At 41.9% G+C, this 25038-nt stretch overlaps 2 protein-coding genes across 4 annotated transcripts in view; one reads left to right on the top strand and one right to left on the bottom strand.

Moving 5' to 3' along the window:
- Positions 1 to 1009: 1009 nt before the first annotated feature.
- LOC311167205 (UDP-glucuronosyltransferase 1A8-like) lies at positions 1010 to 1906 on the bottom strand (the record flags this gene model as incomplete). The annotated part of the gene is made up of 1 exon (XM_084228060.1): positions 1010 to 1906. One exon carries the CDS (start codon positions 1904 to 1906, stop codon positions 1010 to 1012), a length of 897 nt encoding a protein of 298 aa, XP_084084186.1.
- Positions 1907 to 9457: 7551 nt separating this feature from the next.
- USP40 (ubiquitin specific peptidase 40) overlaps positions 9458 to 25038 on the top strand; it is a gene marked incomplete at its 5' end in the record, with an annotated part of 59648 nt that continues 44067 nt past the window's right edge. For 2 of the 3 annotated variants that reach the window (XM_084244852.1, XM_084244851.1), the window contains 7 exons: positions 9458 to 9901; positions 12093 to 12160; positions 13668 to 13781; positions 14977 to 15141; positions 17396 to 17542; positions 19664 to 19807; positions 21709 to 21837. In XM_084244852.1, coding sequence (XP_084100978.1) covers positions 9703 to 9901; positions 12093 to 12160; positions 13668 to 13781; positions 14977 to 15141; positions 17396 to 17542; positions 19664 to 19807; positions 21709 to 21837 — 966 coding nt within the window. The remainder of the gene's footprint in view (positions 9902 to 12092; positions 12161 to 13667; positions 13782 to 14976; positions 15142 to 17395; positions 17543 to 19663; positions 19808 to 21708; positions 21838 to 25038) is intronic. The other variant, XM_084244853.1, reaches the window with a different exon arrangement.

Here is a 25038-nt window from a genome sequence, read left to right as displayed (position 1 = left end):
ACATTTTTAAAGAACGGTGAACAAGCAAACAAAAAAGATTATGCAACAGTAAACAAGCAAATAAAAAAATAGTTAGAAATAACTAAATGTAGGGCCTCACTGGTGGCACAGGGGTTAAAGCCTCCGTGCAATCAAGCTATCACCAGCCACTGGGGCCTGAGTTCGATCCCTTGCCAGGGAGCTGACCCACATGTGACGCTACAGACCTCTCCTGTCTCGACCGCTGCTCCCATCAGCGTTGGATTTCAGTGGATCTGCCTGTTCTGCTCCCAACTCTTTCTGGTGAATCCTTTCACCCCTGCCCCCACACCTTTGGCCTCCATCCCAGTTCTTGTATACATAAATAAAAAAAAAATTTAAATGATAACAACTAAATGTATGTTTTACCACTAATCTTGCTCCTAGGATCCTAGCCTATTGATGAAGAGCAAAAATATAGAAATGCAAAGAGAGTTTGTAAGAATGTTTAATAAGTCTTGCTCATAGAAGGAAGAAGTGGAAAAATATAACTATCTGAATGTTAGTTAGTTGAATAAACTAAGTGCACACAGGCCAAGTCATTTTATGCAATGATCAAAAAGAATGTAGCAGATTTTAAGGTCCTGGCTGTGAGGATGCCCATTCCTTATCCACAAGTTAAAAAAGCAAAGTAAAGAGCGATATAGCCATCTGAGACTAGATTGTGTTTTAATGAGGTGAGACTTGACATTAACCATATCAGATACATTTCAAAAAAACTGGGAAAAAAGATCAAAACTGCTATGAATGTTTTTCCATAGGCATGACCTGGGATTAGTAAAAAGGAAAGTTTCTTACTGAGTTTTTCAGTGCTTTTTCCAAAAACATTACTTTAAATTGCAGATGGGAGTTATAAACAATGACACCCGTTGTCTACCCTGACATACAATGAAAAGAAATGACAAAATGATCCATTTGATCAGAAAGGCATGCCAAACACAACACGTGTGAACAAGAAGTCACCATCCAGAAGGACCCCGGTTGTTTTAAGTCATGGCCAGATTGTTCTTGATAGGCTGAAGGACAGGTGACTTACCTTAGACAGTGGTTTTAGCTGGTGGCAGTTGATGCCTCCAATGAAGACCATGTTGGGCATCATAGGTCTTGGATACTCCAAAATAAAGTCAGCTCGAATCAGCCAGATGGATGCATGGCTGTAGAGATCATAGGGCGTGACGGGTGTTTGCAGGATCTCAGAGGCAACCTCTAAAGCAGTTTTGAGAAAATAAGGGCAAAATATATGTTGCTGTATGTGCACGAATTGATTCTGCATTCTCTCCCAGAAAGTCATGACATCCGAGAATGACGAGTATGGCCTAGGGACGTAAGAAAGAGGGTTGGGACTCTGTGTCCCTTCGTCCATGTAATGGCAAAAAGCTGCCCTGGTGAAGATCACAGAAGGGACTGACAGGTACTTGGCTACAATTAAGCCACACATGTTAAAAGGATCTAGAAACACAGCATCAAAAGTACTCTCTTCTAAGTATTTCACTAATTTTTTGTCCTTAAACAAACCCCTACATTGTGAAAAAAAGTATTCAAAAATAGTGCTGCGTACATTCAACATAACAAATAAAACATTTACTCTATCTCCCCACTGAGCATCCGTAAAAATCTTCAATTCTTTGTTCACCTCCTCCGCTGTGTGACCTGTGACATAAGTCTTCAATGTAAGGTTGAGGTGGCTGTCCACATGCAAATTCATCTCTGGCGAGACCATGACGAGCTCATGTCCTCGGTGGAGGAGCTCCTTCACAACCTCTCGCATGGTAAACCAGTGGCTCCCGCCCATGGGCATCACCAGCAGCTTGCCTGCCTCTGCAAAGCCGGATGTCAGCAGGAGAGACACACAGAGTGGCAGGAAACCAGTCAAAATCACAGGAGCCATCATATAACTGCAGCCCAGAGCGATCCAAGGATTCTAACCTTGTGTAACAGTTGGTGGCAGGACAGGTATAAAACCTGCCCTAGGAGAGGGCGTGTTTTCATGCATTAAAAAGAAAGATTAACTCGTGGCCAATGATTGGCTCACAAGAACGGTAGCTACTGAGTAGTGTATTCACAGGCACCTGTTTGTTGGTGGCAGATAACAATAACTTTTGCTCTTTGGCTTAGATTCTGTGAATTGTACTGCAATACCAGTTTAGAAACCGAATTGTTAAGCAATGTTTCTAGACCTTGAGGACTCAGAAAGATTAAAAAAGTTTTTTTCAATAAAACTGATATTGTTGAAATTTGTCTCAAAGTAAAATTTGGATTTTACCCTCAGACTACCAAAGACGGCCCAGCAAAAATATTGGCATTCCGGGTGCCAAGGAAGCACTTGAAGTCCCTGGCCCCCACCACCCTACAGGCTGTAGAGGTGGAATTCCTGAGGGTCTCTGCAATGCCTGGCAGGGTCTTTTTTTTTTTTTTTAAGATTTATTTATTTATTTATACAAGCACTGGGTACAGTCAGAAGAGTGGGAGGGTGAGCGAATCACAAGAGCCAGAGCGGGGAGCAGAGCAGGCAGAAGGACCGAAGTACACTGCTGAGGGGAGCAGCGGGCAGCAGGAGAGGTCTGGGCACCATGTGGGACCCTCCTCCGGTGGCCGGGGAGCAGCCGGGAATTGAACCGTTGCCGCACAGGCTGCGGGCAGCTTCGCAACCCAGCGCTCAACCACTGTGCCACCGGGGAGGCCCACTACTCCATTTCAAGCTCTCTGAGACCTGCAAAGTACTGAAATAGAGTTGATGACCCCATCTACTTGGGCCATCCTACAGATGCCATATGACTGCGCCCATTTCAAATCCATTTCCCCAAATACATTACAAATAATGGGCGCTCACACGCCCAGTGCCTGCCGGAAACACCCTGCTGACACTCCTCTCTTCTCTCTGCTTTCACAGCACTCTGTTAAAACCTCTGCAGTGAGCTCACCCCAAAAGGCCTGGTTACCTTCTTTCAGGAATCCCTGCATCTGTCTCCCACACGCGCCAACCACTCTTTGAGGTCAGGGGCTAAGCCTTCTTCATGCCTGCAGCCTCCTCCCTAGCCTAGCTGTGTCTTGCACAGAGGAAGCGCGCAAGGATGTTGGATTGGACTGTGTAACAGCACGCGGTTATCTAATGACCTTCACGAGTGCGTTCATGGTGCCTGTCAGGAGAGGTCCACAGCTATGTTGGAGGCATCATCCATTAGGAGCCAAGATTTCGCTCTAGTACACCCCAACTCTGATGACACTTGCTGACTCCCCTTTAACCTTAGGCGGGTCGTGGGGGCACTTACAGGTAAACATCTGAAGATGTTTCAATTGTGTGTGATCTATTTTGTCTGGAGGTTTACTTCAGAGTAGCTACCAATAGAATGAAATTTAAAAAAGCAGTAGAGATATTACTGATCCAAGGGCTCACTGCCCAACACACACAGAGACCGATTTCCAGGACATCAGAATGTGAGGAAAGAAAGAAGTGTTACTGCAAATCATTGGCAAAGAGTCAGAAGATAAACTGAAACCTGCCTCCCTGCTTGAGGGAATGAGGTTATACAGATTAAAGGTGACAGGGACAACAAAAGAGTTCAATGCTATGGGCTAAGAAGTGGGTTGGGGCAAAGAAATGTAGACTTGTCTGTAGTTCACTGGCCAATTACAAGGCAGGTGACACATAGAGACATATGAAGAGGCTTTGCTTCAGCTCTCTGGCGCTTTGAATGTCTGGTGCTGACCTCTTGCCTCCAAGCACCACCCCTCATCAGCATTTGCTGTGTCCTGGCTCTAGAATGCCTTGGTCTCAGCTCAAGGTTCGTCAGTACAACTCTACGGTCTACTATGCTATATCTTCGAAAGCAAGTCTCAGAGAAAATGTTAGATAAGTTCACCTGTCTTTTGTTTTTGGGCTCTGAAAGACATGTAACCACTTATGCTTGGTTACAGAGAACCCCAATGGACCCCAAAGCTGACTCTTTGAGAAGATCAATTAACTTCATAAAGCTCTAGCCAAACTAATGAGAAAAAAAAAAGGGAAAGAAAAAATTACCATTGCCAGGAATGAGAGAGATTCTATAAATATGAAAATAATAAGCGGCTATCATTAATAAGTTTATGCCACTATATTCTACAACTTAGATGAAACAGACACACTCTATAAAAGATGCAAACTGCTAGATCTTAATCAAGAAAACAAAAGATGTATAGAAATAATTTATTTTATATTTTATAAAATTAAACTACTTTTTTAAAGATTTATTTATTCATTTATATAAGCACTGAGTACAGTCAGAAGTGCGGGAGGGTGAGAGAAATCACCAGAGCCAAAGCGGGGAACAGAACAAGCAGACTAGTGAAATACACTGCTGAGGGGAGCAGCAGGCATGGCGGGAGAGGTCTGTGCACCATGTGGGACCCTTGCTGGCGGCTGGCCTGGGATCAAACCTGTGCTGCAGAGTCTGTGGACAGCTTCGCAGCTCAGTGCTCATCCGCTGCACCACCAGGGGAAACCCTAAACTATATTTTTAATTAAACTAAATTTGTGATTTACTTTCCTACAAATAAAACCTTAAGCCCAGACTACTGATAAATGCTACCAGACATGGGAGGAAGAAATAAGACAAATTATTATTCTGGAATATATACTGGAGACTAAACACAATATATTCTAAGAATAGAAGCACAGGGAACTTCCTGATTCATTCAGTAGAAAAGAACTTCAACAGAATTAGTGTGCAATAGTGAGAAGAGATAAAGGACATAGTTTCCCCATAAAACACTCAAAGTTACATCATAGAATCAATCCATGAAAGTAGCATTGCCATACAGTATAACTAGACAGACACTACAAGTAAGCAAAAGACTATAGAACAATACCTCTCAGCAGCATGGATGCCAAACGTTTAGCAAATCAAATTCAATAATATAAGTATACAAAAAGATATAGATTACATATATGTATAACATAAAAATATAGTACACCAAACAAAGTGGGGTTTACCCCAGGAATGTAAGTCTATTTTAACATTAAAAAAATTAATTAGGGTAACTCACCATATAAATGAACTAAAAAAGTAAAGCCATGCAATCATCTCACAGACACAGAAAGTATATTTCACAGAATACAGCATCCATACCTGAGAAAAATTCTTTGCAAAGTAGGATAAGAAAAGAAATTTCTCAACCTAAGAAAGGACATCTACCCCAAAAGTTACAGCAAAATCATACTTAATGGTGAATAACTGCATGTTTACTTCTAAGATCAGATAGAAGTCAAGGATGGCTGTCTCATCACCCTTATGCAACTTCTAGAGATTCTATCCAGTGCAATCAGGCAAGAAAAAGAAAAGGCATTCAGGTTGGAAAGAAAAGGAAAAATCTCTTATTCGCAGACATGAGCATCTCCGGAGAAATCCCAACAGAATCTACAAAAATCTCTTAAACAAATAAGTTCAGCAGGGTTGCAGAAGACAAGATCAATACTCAAACAAAATTGTTCTTTTATAACAGTGTAATCTCCACAGGAAGGGGAGGTTTCATGTTCCCTGTCCCCACCTAAGGAAGGGTGGAGCAGAGCAGCCAGGGAAAGCTAGAAAGAACAGGGAAAGGACCTGGGGAGAGAAGACTTGGAGGTGGTACATGGGGCAGAGGGACCATGCTCAGCAAAATAAGCCAGAAAGAAAAAGAAAAATACTGGATGGTCTCACTCATTGCCAGAATTTAGGAAACCTAAATAAGTGAAAATAAATATCAACAAGCAACTATTAACCAGGGACACACTATTGGAAGGGAATTGGAAGGAAGGATTAGGGTGAAAACAAGGGGGGTGGGAATTGTGTGAGGAATATAACCAAGAGGAAAATGCATACATTGTGCAAAAATGAAAAATGATGTAAAAAATATATAAAATAAAATAAAAAAGAAAGAAAGACATGTGAAGAAGCAGCCACACTTACTTCTCAGTCTTGGGCTTGCACCAAGGACTTGGGGGACACAGAAGATATGTGTCTGAGAGACCCGAGGGCAGCTGACCATGGTAGCCTTTATCTTGACATGTGCTTTGATTTTGTTCCTTTCCTTCCAGACTTGCCTGGCCCTATCTACCCCTTTCCCGTGGTTCACTGCCAGAAGGTGCCATAGACTGCTGGCAAGCTTTCAGGTTTCAGTGGCCCTACTTTGGCCAAACCTGCTTGGCTGGGCATTTACGCACGAGGGGATAAGTAACTCTGGGGGTTTCATTGGGAAACTATGTCCTTTCTCTCTTCTCTCTCTCTATTGCACACTAATTCCATTGAAGTTCTTTTCTACTGAAATTCTTATGCACTAAGGGTATGTTTTGTCTTTATGCTGTGGATGGCAAAACCTATTTAGGGCATGCAAGATATTGGGGGTCTGGATGCTCCTTCATTTCCCCACTAACATTTCTATACTAGGAGTGAGCAACGGGAAATTGGAATATCAAATACCATTTAAGTAGCATCGTAAATATGAAATATTCTTTTTTTATATAACTTTTTTTTAAGAGGCATGTTTATTTATTTATTTATTATATTTGTTTGTTTGTTTTGTTTATACATGCACTGGGTACAGTCAGAAGCGCGGGGGAAGGGTGAGAGAATTCACCAGAGCCAGAGTGGGGAGCAGAGCAGGCAGAAGGACTGAAGTACACTGCTGAGGGGAGCAGCGGGTGGCAGGAGAGGTCTGCGCACCATGTGGGATCCTCCTCTGGTGGCCGGGGAGCAGCCGGGGATCGAACCGGCGCAGCAGAGGCCGCAGGCAGCTTCGCAACCCAGCGCTCAACCACTGCGCCACCGGGGAGGCCCTGAAATATTCTTTTAAAATATGAAATATTTAAATGATAGCTCTGACAAGAGATGTGAAAGAATGTACACTGAGGTCTTCAAAACTTTTAATGATTTGAATAAATATTGATTTGAAAAAAAATCATGAATTGGAAGACACAAAATTATTACAATATTAATCCTCAAATTGATCTATAGATTCAGCACAATCCAACCCATATCCCAACATTATTTTCTTCTAATTGGAAAATTGAGTCTATGATTCATATGGAGACGTAAAAAAACCTGTAAGAGCCAAAACAACCTTTAAAAAAGAACAAAGATGTAAATGTTATAAACTGAACATTTATGTTCCTCCCAAATTCATATGTTAAACTCTACCTTTTGGTATGATGGTATTAAGAGGTGGGATTTGGAGCAATAGTTAGTATTAGAGGAGGTTTTGAGGATGGGGCCCTCAGAAATGGGATTAGTGCATTTATAGGCATCAACATATAACTTGCTTCCTCTTGTACATGACTTGTTAGCTCAGTGGTTAGCGAGTGTTACTAATAGCTTGCTTCTGCTCGCTGAGTCTCTGTTCACCAGTGAGGATACAAGAATTTGTCAGTCTACAACCCCAAAGAGTACTCTCAGCAGCACCTGAGCCTTTGATAACTTGATCTCTCACATCCAATATCCAGAACAGTGAAAAATAAATGTCTGTGGTTTATAAGCCACCCAATGTGCACTATCCTGTTATTGCAGCTGAACTAAGGAAGACAGAGGCCAAACACTACCTCACTTCAAGACTTTTTAAAAAGCAAGGGTATGGGCCTCCCTGGTGGCACAGGGGGTTGAGCACAGCTCTGTGACTTTGTCTGCAGCCTCTACCGTGCAGGTTGGATCCCAGGCTGATCAGGGAGATACCCACACGGTGCGTTTATCTCAACTCTGCCTTCCAACTCCATCTATCATTATTCCTAGTCTTGATCTCTCAAACCTTCAGCTGACGTCAAAATGACTTTCTGTGTCTCCCTCATTCATTCCTAGGTGGAGGCCGGATGGACTGCACAGGGGAGATGCCCGAAGTATAGGCTAAATAGTCACCTACAGTGGGCAAGAGGTGGTCATTTTTTGAGATGCTTTTACCCTGTTGCATGCCACTTAAGATTTGGTGGAGACAAAATAAGCACTGAGGGTATTATAAAGGTTCAAGGCTACGTGGAGCATTGTCGCTGGGGGTTGGTTATATTGAAGTTCCATTTGGAAAATGTCTTGCAAAATGGAGGTCAACCTTTAAGATCTACACAGATGTATGCCATTTTAGGTAACTTGGGATAATTAACCACGCCAAACACAAGCGAGCTTTGTAAACCCTGCCGCGACTAGTATGGATCGCTAACAGCGGTGGATTTAAACTTGAAAATGGGAATGAAATTTTCCATCATGTGCAGTACTCCATCTAAATGAATTTGTTTGACCTGGAATTTGGTCTCCAAAGAATTTGCTTTAAGCATAGGTTTTGAGCTCAGATGACAGGTGTCGTGGCTGGCACTTCACTCCTTCCCGGCGCTTAAATAATTTGTATCGCGACAATGAACATACCACCAAAAAATTATTATTTTTTTAAATGTGAGTGAATGAACGGCACCTGCGGATCGCTAAGCCAGCGCAGGGACCCCGCAGCTTCCCGAGCTCTCCGGGCGAAAGAACTACATTGCCCAGAAGGCCGCGCGCGCCGCGCCGGCGTCCCGCGAGGAATCCTGGGAGGCGTAGTCCTCGCGGTCCGTCACCCCGCGCTGGCCCGGCCGCCGGCGACCCGCCCTCGCCAGCATGGCGGCGCCCGCTTGGGGCGCGTTCGTTTGCTTCGAGTTTTGGCCGGGGCGGGGTTCTGGGCTTTAGGCAGTAAGTGAGGCCGGCGGCCGGGGCCCGGGGAGGGACGCGGGAGGCCCGGGGAGCGTGTGGGCTGACGGCCCGGGCCGGCGACGCCAGGGGCTGTCCCGGCGGCGCGGCCCCCGCTCGGTCGCGCCCGGGGCCCGCGGTGGCCCGAGGCCTGAGGACCCGGCCCGGCGGGAGTCGGGGAAGCCGAAGCCCAGACCGCGAGCTCCGGGCCGCACTTTCCAGTTCCAGTTTTCGCGCTTTTCTTCTGAGGAACGAGTTGAAAAGAGAAATAGTGGCCTTTCGGGTTTCCTGTCAGGCGGGAGCTGCGCGCGGCGCCCTGCGTTTCGCTGCTCCGAGGGGTCGGCCCGCGCGCTCGAAGTGAGCCCTTGAGGGGGTCCCCGAGAGCCCAGGGCAAATAGTGGGGTGCCTGGACACAAGCTGAAGAGCCGCGGGCTTCTCCGCCAGCGAACCTCTTCCCCGGCTCTTCAGCCTTGGGGGTCTGCACTCAGCTGCTGTGAGGGTTGATTTCTTCATTTAAGTATCATAATTTGGTATAAAAAGTGTGAAAGGCAGAGATTGTGAGTAAGTGATTGCTGGGTCTCTGCATCCCGGTCAACTCATTATCTCGGATTGGCTTTGCCACACCCGGCGTGGATTAGGTCTGGTGATGGATGGGTTTTTTCTTTTTTCATTATGGCTTTTTAAAAACACCGGGCATTTATTGTGGACCCTGTGCCCTAAGTGCATTTCTTAACAGCATTTGTTTAAACCATGTCCCTCAGCCCCCACCTCTGGTTATAGGTGGGGTCCCCTTTTCTATATGAAAACACAGGGTAAGTAACTTGCCCAAGGTGAACTGCTAGTGAGGAGCCACGGATGAAAAAAAAACAGCTCTTGCCTGCGAAGCCCGGAATACTGTATATACTTTCTAAGGAACGATTTAAAATAGGTACTCCCAAGTATAAATTGGGAGATGCGGGGGAAATGTGTATTTAAAATAAAAGCATTTATATAACATGTCATTTTTTTAAGGAAAATATTTAGTTTCACAATGTTTGGGGACCTGTTTGAAGAGGATTATTCCAGTGTGTCAAATAATCAGTATGGAAAAGGGAAGAAATTAAAGACCAAAGCTTTGGAGCCACCCGCTCCTAGAGAATTCACCAATTTAAGCGGAATCAGAAATCAGGGTGGAACCTGTTACCTCAATTCCCTTCTTCAGACTCTCCATTTCACACCTGAATTCAGAGGTATGCTGTGTTACATGCATTTGATTAGTAATATGTACCCTCACCTCTACAGTAATTAATTATGCAGACTCACAAGTAATGTATCTTAAAGGTATATTCCACAATGTGAGTTGATTATTATTAATGTAAGACATAAATTGGTAATTCTCCCTGCAGAGAAATGTGAAACATCATCTAAAACGTATCCTGCATGCTTACGGTAATGTTTAGGAGTAAAATCACAAGCGAAAGCAACGTAGTTTCTAATTCCTATAGAGTACAACATACAGTTTTGTCATGCGTGCCAGACTATTATTCTTACAGTATTTGTATTTTTGAGTTTTGAAATTTCTCCAAAATAATAAACACTCAAGCCAGAGTTACCCAAAACAATCATACCATGCCTTTTGGAGCAGGGAGGTTTATCTGCAGTCCTGAAATCTGAAAACTGACCACCTCAATCCCAAACACCAAAGATACTAGAGAAGGAATTATATGTAAGAAACAGAAACCCTTTCAAATCAACTGAATTAAAAAGGGATGCTCCCAGAAACCATCCGCAGGATGCTGGCCTGACCTCACTGGACCTTTGATTTCTTGCCCCTAACCTCAGCGTGTCTGTCCCATTCTCACCTCTGCACACTAAGACCAGGGTCTTACTCTCTCTCCCTTGATTTCACTTTGAACTTTACTTTGCCCTCCCATGACCTTGCTTGGGGCCCCAACTACAAAGTCAGGTATAGCTCTCCATGGTGGCGCGTGCTCGGAGGACAGACACCTGTATCCATCAGTCTGGCCCATCTTGAGTAGGTCATCTTTTCTACTGCTGCCATATTTATCGAATCTTCATGACATTTTTTGTTGCTTCTACACTTAGATTAGAAATCTCCCGCTGGAGATTTTAGTAAATATCATCATCCCCTTCCCAGGGTCATTTCGATGGATTGGACTGTGTGTGAATTTAAGAGTGGTGTCTCTTGTTCTTGACTCCATCCTTCCGTAAAAATATCTCTGGGGTACACTCAGTAATTCTCCCATTAGAAGTTTTCAGTTTTAATAAGCAGATTCCCAGGGAGGGTTAAAACTGTTCTAAGTTTTAATACAGTTGAAGTTAAAGGGCAAGTTGAAGTAGAAACGTAGCCTTAACAAGACTGAAGAAGGTAGTCGTGTAGGGCGGGCAGGTCATGGACCATGTCCCCAGGGAGAACAGGACTGAGGGCCGCAGGCATCTTCCTCTCGAACAAAGGGGCTACCAGCCAAGCATGTGAGTAGACATCTTAGTGGACTCCTTGTGAGTCATCGTTGCTAATGCCCGATGAAGGGGACTGTCATTTGGAGAGAGTAAGGACTGTCCGAGAGTTAACAGAAAAACTTTGGAGCTTTATAGAATTATACTTTAAGGAGTGGGATTAGATTGGGCTCTCGGTTCAGCGTGTAGCTAAGAATGATGGGAAATGATTGTAGAAGTCCTGGCTGCTAAACTTCCATCTTTAGGCTTGTAGTTCATTCTTTCCCAATTCTGCCAGGAGCTCAGGAGGAGGGTAACTTTCCTAGCAGTCGGGCAGCAGTGGTTTTCATGGGAGACAACACCATCACTTCTCTGCCTGGAGCATATCAAAGTTTCCCAGCAGGAGTTTCCAACTAGGTGTGAATACAGACTTTCCAAAAGGTTCAGGTATGCCCCCTGGGGTAGTATTGAATTATTAAAAAGTTCTGGAAACTGGCACTAGGTTGCTAACTTATTTTTTTAGGTAAGATCACTATCTGTTGTGCCCTCCACACAGAAAAGAGATTTTCATGTTACAGAAAGGCAAGGCACGGTCTTTCTCACACAAGGGAGGCTGGAACCTCACAGGTGTAAGTGAGCACTGGCAGCGCTATCATATATTGTGTCTCCTGATAACCCTCCCGTTGCTTTTGGGGCCTGCTACCGTAGGCATTAGGAGCCATCAGAGATTTCTGATGTAACTGTTTTTCATTTTGTGTGCATAATTTTCTTTTTGTAGATTCTCCTCACTATGACTTTGGCATGCCACTTTATAGAGTCAGTGGTTAAAAATGTTACCAGAAAGTAAAAATGTGTATAGTAAAAATGCCATAATCATATTTCTGAATCCATAACTAATTTTACTTACTGATGGTCTTGACTTTCTAAAAAAGTTTTTAAAATGAAGTAATGTTATTTACACTCTGTTTCTATTTTTTTGTTTAGAAGCCTTATTTTCTCTTGGTCCAGAAGAGCTTGGTTCTTTAGAGGATAAGGATAAACCTGATGCCAAGGTACTATAATCTGTGATTTACAGGTGTTTTTCTTTTTCTTTCTTTTTTTTTTTTTTTTTTGACGTATCGAGGGAACGTCTTTTAAGGAAGGAGTTGTGTTCATTATTTCTAGAAATCAGTTATTTTATTAATTACCAAGTATGCTCTTTATTTTCAGAAAGTTATTGGCCAGTACTCTACTGGTAATAGAATTTCCTTTCCAAGAATTACTTTTCCAAATACAGTGCCACTGCTGCTTTCTAGACACACCTCACTCTCCAATATGTTTATTCTTTCTTATGCTCAAAGAGCTATTTGCAAATTGTTTATACTAGTCTGCCAGAAAAATCCATTTAATATACTTACTTGTAGCAACAACAAAGGGTAGAGGCCAGTATTATTTCAATTTGGTATTCTGGAAATAAATTGGTTAATTTTAAGCGTAGATCTAATGTTTCTTCCCTGTATAAACTTCGCTCAGCAGCTTATGACATGCAGACAAAATCTGGGTTTCTTAATAGGAGTGTCCCATGATCAGCCCAGGGCTTCTCAGCTCACTTGTGTGACCAGGGCCAATTTTTTGCATATTTTTTTAAAAAATCCTAATCTGTTGCAGATTATATTCCTTTTTTTTTTTTTTTAAGATTTTTTATTTATTTATTTATACAAGCACTGGGTACAGTCAGAAGTGCGGGAGGGTGAGAGGATTCACCAGAGCCAGAGCGGGGAGCAGAACAGGCAGACTGACGAAGTACACTGCTGAGGGGAGCAGCGAGCGGCAGGAGAGGTCTGCGCGCCATGTGGGACCCTTGCCAGTGACTGGGGATCGAACTGGTGCTGCAGAGGCTGCAGGCAGCTTCGCAGCCCAGCGCTCAACCGCTGTGCCACCGGGGAGGCCCTGCAGATTATATTCTTATAATATGTGAGGAACCTGTCATGGAAATGTCAGGTTGCTGTAAACACTCTAAAGGCCGATTCTCACTGTAGATGCTTAAATTCAGGCTGCAGACCAGTCACTAGCAACTTTGTCAGTCTGTCCAACCCTCTTCATGCCAAATGAGGCAACAGTGAGTGTGGAAGAAAGCGCACAGGGTGCAGCCAGCTCTATTGGGTGTCCAGATACCCTAGAGTGAGATACTGTCACCTGAAAATTTCTCATAGAGAATATATATGTAGCTGAAATATTTTAGAGAAAGAATGATCTATTAGAGATGTAAATTACTATCTGTAATTAATTGGGTGGTTTTTAGGGCCTATTTGGGCTTTAATATTGATCTGGACTTTCTTAAGGTAGAAAATTCCAGATAGCTAAAACTTTTTGCACTGAATTGGAATTTTCAAAGAAAACTAAATCTTTGTTTACCCTTTATAATATCAGTTTATTATAACTAGTTCATAATAAGGTAAACTTATAATGACGTATCATGTAATTTGTAAGCGTTTTCCTGAGCACACTAGTATGCAGTTCTTTTCAAAAGACACAACACTTAAAAGACTTCACCTAGAAACGCATTTGTTCCTCATTCAGGTTCGGATCATCCCTTTACAGTTACAGAGGCTGTTTGCTCAGCTTCTACTCTTAGACCAGGAAGCCGCATCCACAGCAGACCTCACAGACAGCTTTGGCTGGACCAGCAATGAGGTATGAAGGTCGGCTTTTCTAGGAATTTACCAGGAAGAATAAACACTGGTTTAATGATGTTAATCTGACTTTTAAAATTTTGTTACCAGTACTCAGGATAGTACTTAGATGTTTACTTCTCACATTAAATAATTATAAACCAGAAATATATATTTTAGACACTTGCTATAGGCAAGCATAAATTTCTGTGATTTGGGTTTGGGGAGGGGGTTGTGGATTCAGGGAACACGTGTTAGAACTGACTTTTCCAACTTCTGCCCAGAGAATCTGTGTATAGTCTCGCTGAGATACAGGACCTCTTACATAGGAATTGCTTATCCTTCTATAGCGAACTGCTAATCAGCTGAAAAACCTCAGCAATAATATTTTGCTGTCATGAGGTGCTTTGTGTTTGAGTCTGACTATTCTGATTTGAACTGTTGCATCAGTGAAACAGCGAAACCCTTCTTGGTGGGTCTTTTCCTTTTGCTATCCTGCCTTTCTCCTGACTCTTCATTTCCATTCTGTGCCCCCATGTGTAGACATTCTCTCATTTTTCTGTTTGCATCCCTGGAGGGGATTTCACTGTATACAAACACTAAACACTTGTCAGCAGCACATTATGGTGCCTGTTGTCAGTGTTGATGAGCTGTCTGCTATGCAGTCAAACAAACCAGGCCTGCCGAATAGATTCCCTCTTATAGGGACAGGTGTAGGGACTGCCACAGAATTTTACAGAGGCAGCGATCAGAATGATGTTATGTTGCTTCCGACAATAAATGCTGCACAGCGGTCTGAGAACAGGCTCCTTAACTGCATGGTGCTTGTGGTTGGGGGATAGCTTGGGCTGTGGAAGGAAAGCACAGTAGCGGGGTATCCCCTATTGGGGTGGTCAATTTCTGGTGTCAGGCTGGTGCTGAGAGCCAATTCCTTTTTCTTTCCTTGTTTAAAAACAACCACTTTATTGAGGTATAATTCACTTGCCATAAAATTCTCTCTTTTAAAGGGTAGAATTCTGGGTTTGTTTGAATTTTTTTTTAGTATTTTCACAGAGTTGTTCAGCCATCTCTGTACGTAATCATCACCTCACAGAAACCCCACACCAGTCAGCAGCTCTCCTCTACCCCTTTCCTCTTGTGTCTTGCTAATAACACTTTTCAAATTTGTTTTTAAGTCTGAAGCCCAAAATTACACTGAAAAATTACCTGTTTTGCAGGAAATGAGGCAGCATGACGTGCAGGAACTGAACCGCATTCTCTTTAGTGCTTTGGAAACGTCCTTAGTTGGGACGTCCGGCCACGATCTCATCCGCCGTCTGTACCACGGGACCGCCGTTAACCAGGTCGTTTGCGAAGAGTGTCGGGGTGTCAGTGAGAAGCAGGTGACTGTGCACGGGTACTTGTGGCGTGAATTATGATTCATGCTATTAAGTCTCTGACCTATATACATGAGGATGAAAGTATTCATTACTAGAAAGTTTTTTATCTGTTTTTTATCTTTTACTCTGGCTACACCTGTGTCATCAGTTTATTATCTGGATGGTCCCATGTGATCTGTAAGAAGCAAATAAAACTTAACTTTAATCTTTTAGTCAGTACTCTAATAGTTGGAAAACTGATTTGGGGGATATTTACAAAGAGGTCTTCCTGAGGGACGCCAATATCACAGTTGGTGGTTAGAATAGTATAAAGAAAGTTAATTAGGGAGATAATAAAAATAGAGCTTACTCAGGAATATTAAATGACAAACACCTACAATTAAATATTGGATTTGGTTTATTAATATCCTTCAGAAGGTTCATTTGTGTGTGTGTGTGCTTATGTTTATTATATATGTATATGCAGAGCTATTATAATCCCATTTTAACTAGTATAACCTTTAATTCTTTGTTGTAACCCAGATTGCCCATTTAATCTAACTGGTAATTAGATATTGGAAAATTTGCTCATATAAATATAATTCTGTTTGCTCTACAAATCTTACGCTGCAAATGGCTTCATCACTATAACAGTAATGTTGCTTAATACAAATTTCCTTATGGCAAAAGCTATAGAAAATTTCTGTGTTTTGCTATATGAGTGAAAAATTAAATGCCATATTTTAAATGTTGCAGTAACTACTTTTTGGAATATATCAATATGTATATATTTTTCCTCTTCTTTTTTATTTTTTATGAAAGAGCTGGAGATAAAAACCATTTCTTGGCCCTATTGCCTATGCCCTTAAAAGGTTTGGTCAACCCAGTTTGGAAAGATGAATATGTTGTGTGTGTGTCTTGTGTGTATTGCTGTATCATAGGCTTATCTGTAATATTTCACAAAGTGATTTTATTTTATTTAAGATTTTATTTTTGTGTGGAAGAACTGGCGTGTAATCCAGAGGTGTGTGGGGAGGGTGTGATTCACCAAAAACTGAATGGGGAGCAGAACAGGCAGTTCTACTGAAATACACTGCTGAGGGGAGCAGTGGGTGAGACAAGAGAGATCTGCTGTGCCATGTGGGTCAGTTCCTTAGCCGGTCCTCGAACTCAGGTCATTGTCACAGTAGTAGCGCTAAGCCTTAGCCTCTAGGCCACCAGAGAGCCCCACAAAGTGACTTTAAAGCATAGTGTGAATGAGGGCACATTATATGCACACTTTCCATGCATATATGATAAATTTCATGTATCACTTTTATTACTTTAGATTTCTTCTAACTAGTGCTGTATTTATGGTCCTTATAATGCTTTCAAGTAATACTATTGTTCTCACACACGTAGAACTATAAAGATGATTTAAACTTGTCAAATTATGTTTATTACTAAAAATGTGATAATTCAAATATATTTACAGTGGAACGGCAGGCTCTCATTTTGCAAATGTCATCCCCTTAGTTTTCATGGGATACCTTTTTATCTTGACTCAAATGATTTTTTTCTTGTAACTGTTTCAGTACACCTTAAACCAACTTTAGCAACAGCAGCAGAAGAAATGGAGTTTATATTGGGAGTCCAGTCCTGCCCTTGCTATTCTAATATAGAGACTAACTCAACACTAATAAACCTTGCACATACACATCTCTTAATTCAGATATGTATTCAGTGATTTATTTCTTTTACTTGCAGTATAGTATAACTCAAACTAGGTCCTGATAGATTTTAAGTTAAATTGCAGTTTGGTTTAGAAAGGATAATTTAGTGTTGCGCGTTTCACAATATCTGATGAGAAGATCTGTGCGTTCATGTGCTCTGTGGTTTTTTGTTGTTGTTTTTTTTTTAAGATTTATTTATTTATACAAGAACCGGGGTACAGGCCAGATGCATGGGAGGTTGAGAGGCTTCACCAGAGACAAAGTGGGGAACAGAACAGGCAGACTGACAAAATACACTGCTGAGGGGAGCAGTGGGCACGACAGGAGAGGTCTGCCACGCCATGTGGGACCCTCGCTGGCCGGCCGGCCGGGATGGAACCAGTTCTGCACAGGCTAGGGACAGCTTCACAGTGTGGCGCTCAACCGCCTGCGCCACCAGGGGAAGCCCACATGTGCTCTGTGTTTTGGGAGAACTACATCTGATTATTCCCAGTGTTTAAGTTGATGATGTGTTTGTGAACCTCTGTGAAATCATTTTCTCCATGTTATTTTCATGTGTATTGCAGGAAGACTTCTTAGATCTAACAGTAGCCGTCAAAAACGTGTCCGGGCTGGAAGATGCTCTCTGGAACATGTATGTAGAAGAGGAGCTTTTTGACTCTGACAATTTATACCACTGTGGGACTTGCGACAGGCTGGTTAAAGCAGCAAAGGTAAAGAGAGCTGCCTTCTCTGAGGGTGCCTGCTTAGAGCCTAGTAGCAGAATGTCTGTTAAGTGAAGTCAGCCTGGGTGAAGAGGCCTGGGGGATCCACGTTTCGGTCCTAATAAATACTAGGGATTGGAAAAGACATTTACATTATGTATTTTAATTTTTATAGTAAAAAATTTTTTTAAACTTTCAACCCAACAATTCTTTTAACTTCTGTCTGTCCTTGGAAAAATTTACATGTACCTCAGCGTTTCTTAAGTGTACCTTTTTGATGCCCTCCCCACATCCCTGCTTTCTGCAAGTTACCTTTAGGAAAAGACAGTGTTTTCATTTCTGCCAACCAAGAAACTTGTCAGGCTTTCCCATCATCGTCTGCTACTGTGAAGAGAGACGGTTTTCTTCATTTTCTGAAAAAGCAGTTACTGTACAATGTTCATAAACATCCCCCCTCATGCTAGCAAATCTAATTGCCCTTTCCTCCTCCCCCAGTTGGGAATACTAGATTGCTTATTAAAGGGCTTGACAGAGTTGCGGGTTTCTTTTTATACAGCATATCAAAATGGAGGATGAATAGGATTTAAGCAAATGATTGCCTCTGTAGCATGCCGTCGGCCCTATGCTGTCCCTGCCTGTACCCAGGGTGACGGCCAGGCTCAGAGAGAAATGAGCTCAGTCCAGTCAGTGGATTTACGCACTGACTTAACTACCACAGGGACATCTTTGCAGTTCCTCTGTGATGGCAAAGATAGCACTGTTCCTCGAGCTGACAACTGTTGAATTTTCCAACAAATCAAATGAGGACTGATACTGACTTGGATCCTGGAGATTATAGGTGGAAATATACTAAAAAGCAGTGAACCCCATGCCTGTTACTCTCACAATAGGATTTAAAGCCAGAGTGAATTTTAGATCTAACAGTAGATCTTTAAACAAATTGCTTAAAGTGTATTTTACTTCTCTTTGTGAAACTCAGATTTATTATTTGGTTAGGCCATATTTTACTTTTAGTGTTATAGCTACAATGTAATAAAATATAAACTATGTGACTAGAAAAGTCTTGTGAAGATATTTATACATTCTTAGTATTGGGTTGAATTTAATTTGCACATTAGTAAAACATAGCCTTTTGCTAGACAACAGAGGTTTTTTGGTGCATCTTTTTGTATTTTTGGTTTAGTTTCCTTTTAACAGAAATTTATCTTGATACTTAAAAAAAAATTTTACTCTAATTACATTTAATTCATTGTATTATTAATTTAGGTTTGGTTGTACTACCTAAATTAATGCAGATTTTCTTGTTCTGAGCAGGCTTCCTTCTTTCAATCACATTAGAGTTGAGTTACAATCTTTCTACATGTGTGTTTTTTTTTAACCCATTCTCTTTGTGGAATTGTTATTTGAAATGTGTTTTTCAGGATCTTAGAGTTACATGATTGTGTATTCTTTTTTATATGGGGTGGGGGATTTTTTTGCTCCCTCCCCTGCACATGCTGTTAATACAAGGAGTTTGGGGAAAGCTGGCAACTTAAATAAAAAGCACCTTAACTTAGTATTTTGTTTTAGAGGAAGGAATCAAAGCAGAAAGACCTTCTTGTCTACTTTTAAGAAGACTAAATGTAACGCCCAATGAATGGATTGTATCACCTGGGGAGTTAGAGCACTTTGAAAATTATGGATCTTCTCCCCAGGAAAATATACATACCCATCAATTCTTGTGTAATCCTGGGGTTTGGCTACATTGAGACAGGTCACTAGGACTGTGTGTCTGCTCGGAGACATGGAGACTATGAGGAGGGACATGAGGGCCAGGAGGCAGGTAGGAAATTGGCACTGCTAGAGGGGGGCACACCTGCCTGCAATGTGCTGCTCAGGTGGCTTTGATTTTTAGGCTCCCAACTTGAAAAAACAGAATTGGGTTGTAAGTTTTCCGTTATAAATGAGTTTAATGAAGAGTTTAATGAAGTTTAATAGATGAGTTTAATGAAGAGTTGTATTGAATTCATAGTGATGAGTATATGTTTTAAGGGTTTCTCTTAAAACTGTTCATAAGTTTTTTTTCACATCTTAAGAAATGTGTCCTTTTATGTAACTTTTTAAAACCTTTCAATTTTTTTCTTTTAACAGTCGGCCAAATTACGTAAGCTGCCTCCCTTTCTTACTGTCTCATTATTAAGATTTAACTTTGATTTTGTGAAGTGTGAACGATACAAGGAGACCAGCTGTTATACCTTCCCTCTCCAGATCAATCTCAAGCCTTTTTGTGAACAGGTTTGAACTATTTTCTTGTGAAATTGCATCTTTTCCCCTCTCAAACTTGAATCTTTTGTTGACCTCATTTTCACTTGGCTTCTTGCAGAATCTTTCTGTCTTGGCACTACTGACATTTTGAGTTGGCTCCTTCTCGGTTGTGGTGGGCTGTCCCTTGCCTTACAGGGTATTAAGCAGCACCCACCTCCTAGATGACAATGGCACCCTACCCTCTCTCCATGTGGTGGTCCACTAGGATGTCTTCAGATCTTGCCAGAGGTCTGTGTTTCTTAGGGGTAGCAGAGGTGTCCTGGCAGAGAGCTGCTGGTTTATTGCAGTTCTTTTTAATTTCCAAAGTGTGGATTTCTCCTCGGTTCTTTTTATTAAATTCTCCTTGAAAAGGCGTTGAAAGAAAATTTAAGAACAAAATTAGAAATGACCTTGCATTAGGAAAAACTGCCATTACTTGTCCTTTGCTACTTAGACTCAGTTTGCATTAGATGCAATAATGAATATACATCTAGAAAGCAAACAGGCAGCTGGAGCTTCACAAGTCTAGAATTTGTAATCTTTAAGACATGGGACACAAAAATTGTGAAAGCAAATTAACTACTCAGTCAACCTACTTTATACACCATTTTAAGATGTTTTCTGTATAATTGCTGTGTGTGCTAAAAGCAGAATACAGAGACTGCTGCCTTTCTTATAGATCTTTCTGTGTTGATTAAGAACAAAACATTGGCTAGCTGCTGTTGAATTTCTGTGTATAAAAGTTATCCTTGTTTTAAAGTTCTGAGACTCAGATGGCCTTCTACTTCAAGCTTAATTACTGAGTTTTTCAGGGTTTATTTTATTGCCTTAATTACCATGCAACATTCCAGGGTTGTGTTTGCCCTGAGCCTGTTATTGGCACACACATAGTAAACAGTTAATTTATTTGACACCCCCTCCCCCCATTTTGTGCCTGAAAAAATTTTGTCTTTTTATAAAAAGTAGTTTGTCAAATGATTTTAACATAATCTGAAATAATAAAACTAAAAGAAAACATAGAGTTCTTCTTTAGGGAAGTGACATTAATTTTACTTTTTGATTGCTGTAGTAATGCAAAAACATAGTCGTTTTGAATATTTGTGTATAGCTCTCTTTTGCCTGAGCGAGACATTTAAAAAAATGCCACTTACTTAAAAAGTAGTCTTTAAACAAATAAGCTCCTCTGGTAATTGGTAATCCCTCAAAATCTCTCTTAACCTAAAATAGATTATTTTTTTTAAATGGTGCCTGTGTAGCTAGGTGTTCACCTGTTGGGTGGGTGAACATAATCATAAAGCCCAGTAATGATAGAATTAATAAGGCAGAATTAATAGACCAAGAAAGAACATTTTCATTCCACCCCAAACCAAAACCAGTTTTCATGACTCTTCGTAGCTGCTAAGTTCCTGTTCTGTGCAGAGGACTGAAAATTCAGGAGGTCGTGGTGGAATTGACTCTAACATTGAGGGACATAGCAGCTGAGTTGAATACAGACAGATTCAATCAAAGCAGCACAGCGCATACAATGCAAGGATGGTTTTCTCTTGCTTAAAATTGCTAACAGACTCCCAGTAGGGGAGTGAACCTCCTTATCACGTGGGCTTACATCATCTCAGACGCAGTCTGTTAAAATATGTCCTGCTTGGATATATTTTCCTGTTGGGTGGTGTGGTGTAACTGGCATTAGCTCAAGGATAGATCATTTTCAGTATAAAATTAAGAATTCTAAAATTTAAAGCCAATTATTAGAATTTATCTTAATTTACTCTTAAATAATGATAAACAGTGAAATTTCATATTAATTTCAATAGTTGAATTGTTTTTTCCCTTTGGTTACGTGTCTTCCTGTTTTATGTAAACCGCGTCAGTGTTCATGTTCTTTATTTTTGTAGAGTGAACTGGATGACGTGGACTATATATACGACCTCTTCTCAGTTATCATCCACAGAGGCGGCTGCTATGGAGGGCACTACCACGTGTATATCAGAGATGTCGATCACCTGGGAAACTGGCAATTTCAAGTAAGTATAGAAATTGGTCTAGCCAAATCTTTGCAATTTCCTTTCCTGGTCCTATTATTTGGGGGAGGATAATATTTTGCTACTTACTATGCATTCCTCTGTAGAAAACATTTGTATATACTGAAAGTGAGCACAGATAGGAGTTTCAAATTTTTATTTCTAGATAATTTCACCCAGAAAATTGTGAATATAATATAAACCTGTTGTGCATACACCACCTTGATTCTCCAGTTAATATTTTGCCAGGTCTGTGCAGGCACACACTGCATGTGTGTGTGTACGCGCTGCACATTGTCCTCATTAGCAGTGAACCGTTTGACATTTGAAATTAAGTTGAAGACATTGGGCCCCTTACACTCAGCAGCTTCAGTGTTTCTCCTGAGAGCAAGGCTGTTCTCTTGCATAAGCATAGCTGAAAATTAGGAGCTTTAATGTTGATCGAACACTATTACGTAATATATAGTTTATATTTGTATTTCCCTAGTTGCCACATCCAAATCCTTCAGAGCCGGGTTTTCCCCCTCCAGTCGAGTCCGGGGTCATGCCTTGTATTTAACATCCTCTTTAGTCATCTTTAATAGCTGCCCCTCAGCTTTTATTTGTGTTTCAAGGCACCAGCCACAGGTGATCCCCTTGCCTGTATTGTCTCCCTGTGTAGTTGGAGCTGATTCTTGTCGTAGTACTGTTCTTCGCCTGGCTTTCTTACATTGCCAGTGTCCTGGAGTAGAGCCTTCTCTCCCAGCACACACCTTTTCAAATAGTTATTTTAGCTTTATTTCATTCTTTCTAGAAGATGAAGTTGAAGTGTTTTTCTTTGATTCTGAGAAGCTTGTCAGTAGGTCTAACATATTTCTTAGGTTGTTCACTTATTTTTTTCTCCTTGCCTTGTCTTCTGCCATTCTCCCCCCACCCCTTCTTCCAGTTATGTCTCCATCTGCTGTAACCTTTTCTTCCCAACTCCACCAGGTCTCTCCTCAGTCTTAGAAAATGCTCCCATCGCTCTCTGCCAGTTCATCTCCCACCTCAGGAAGTATGTCTACTTGGCTCAGTGCCTGACTAGCCAGTCAGATTTCAGACAATGTTCTAACTGCTGGGAGTTATTCTCTGTCTTCTGATACATAAAGCAGCTATCTGTAGTTCTGCCTTCACATTTGTCCTTGAGATTGTGTGCAGAGGTAGCGTCAGGCTGAGGTGAGGTCGTGTGTCATGATTCCTCTGTCTTCCTTTTGGCTTGTGCTCTCTTGGACAGCTTGCTATTTTGCCTTCATTCTTTGGAATTGATTTTCTCTCTTCTTGCAGTGTCAGGCTCTGCTCCAAGTTCTGTCACTTGCCTTGTGACCCCAGGGGCAGCAGACATTCTTTCACTGGGTTTTGCTCTCTGCACAGCTTCTCCAATCTTGAAGCTGTTATTTCAGCAAAACCTTCTTCAGGCTTTCATGAACAGCCAGAAGTCACTTTCCATTGCTGCTCAGTTTATGTTCTCACTCATGGCTCCTGTCAAGCATCTCATTGGCTAATTTTTCCCATGTTGTTCTCTCCTCTAACAATCTGGTTTTCATCCAGAGATTGTGGTATCCAAGTAACAGTTCAGTGCTCTTAAGAATTTCCGTAGGTACATCTGCTGGACACTGCACGTCTCTTTACCACCTTTACCTGAACGTTCTCTCGGGCCTAGAGATGAAGATCCCAGATATTCTAGGCATGGCTGGGTATTGTTCTGCTTCTGGTTTGGCAGTTTCTTCTTCCCTTTCAAGGGACTTTCCCTACGTCCGTGGAGCTCTCAGTAGGTGCTGTCTGCAAGGAACAACTCATGACCAAACCTCATGGAATTTTCCCCAATGAAAGCGAACATTTTAGTCTGTCGAGTATCTAGAAGATGATCCCTTTCTTCTGGCAGTCGACCATTAATTGTTCACAATGTGACTAATTTTGACTGAAGAGAGCCTGCTCTGCGCCCCCTTTCTGGGGCCTTTGCCTCGCTGACAGTCGCTTCATTCTGAGCGCCCTTCTCATGTTTGAAGAAGTGGGACCAGAAAGGCTTCACAGCTCACTCCTAGGGATGAGTGCCTGCTGGACCAGGCTGTGCCCACAGGTCAGTGGTGCACACTTGTGAGTAGAGGAGGATTGGGTTCAGCCTGGGTGTCAAATACTGGGCAATGCCAACCTGCCTCTCCCCTCCTACCATTTTTAAATCTTTCGTTCCATAGTAAATGTCTTTATACATTAACTCTATTATTTTGTTCTGTGTTGATAATTACAGTGTCTGAAGACTTTGTAAGTGTGATTTATGTAGCTCCTGATTCTATTTCTTTCATAATGTTGTTGTTTTAGACTGTTGGGCATCTTGATTGATTGGTTTGGTAAGAGCGTGACTTGAGGCCTGACTTGAATGTCCCTTCATCCAGGAAAGAGACAGATTCATCTCTACCACGTGCTTGGGTCACCAAGAAGCCTTAACAAATTTTCTTTCTTTCTTTTTAACAGACATTTATTCTTAAATACATAGCAGGCTCCAAAACCCTTAACATTACAGCTGTTAGAGAAGACAGATTTTAAGGCAGGAAGTCCAGAGTGGAATTAAGGGTCACCAATGCCTCAGGCACAAGGGACCACTTTTGCCAGATTTCGTATTCCCCCCGTGGCCAGGGCCCCTTCCTTTTTCCTTTGCTTTTAGGGGCTGTTCCTTTTCCTCCTATTTCTGCTTAAATGCCTCTTCCTCCTCCTCCATGTCCGTGGCCTGCTTCTTAGACAACTTCAGGGCTTCTTCCCTCCACCTGCCACCCCTGACCCTGGAACAGCTCTAGAGTAAGACCTTGTCTTGATAGTGTACAGCCACATGGCTTGTGTGATTTGGGCCACAACCCACACGAAGACCTTCTTCTGATCCCAGTGCTGAGAGGAACTGTTTTTCCACCTTCACCTGGTGTCGCAGTCAAATCAAGTCAGTTCCTCATGGTCCTTCATTGTGGAATAGATTTTTTCTAGGTCATGTTTATGAGCACATGTAGCCATTTGGGATTCCTGGCCTCTTGCTGGGTTCTGTCATTAGGATATAATCAGGGTTTGAGTGATGGGCTTATCTCTGGTTATTCGTAACAAACCCCTGCAACCAGCCTGAGTTTTTGCTAGTGAAGTGGCCCTGGTGATTAGGAGAGAGGAGGGAGTGAGTGAGCTGAGTCCGCAGGGATGGGCGGAATTTCA

The sequence above is a fragment of the Talpa europaea genome (genome assembly GCF_964194135.1).
Source record: "Talpa europaea genome assembly, chromosome: 1".
Lineage (NCBI taxonomy): Eukaryota > Metazoa > Chordata > Mammalia > Eulipotyphla > Talpidae > Talpa > Talpa europaea.
This window is presented reverse-complemented; position numbering and strand designations above follow the sequence as displayed.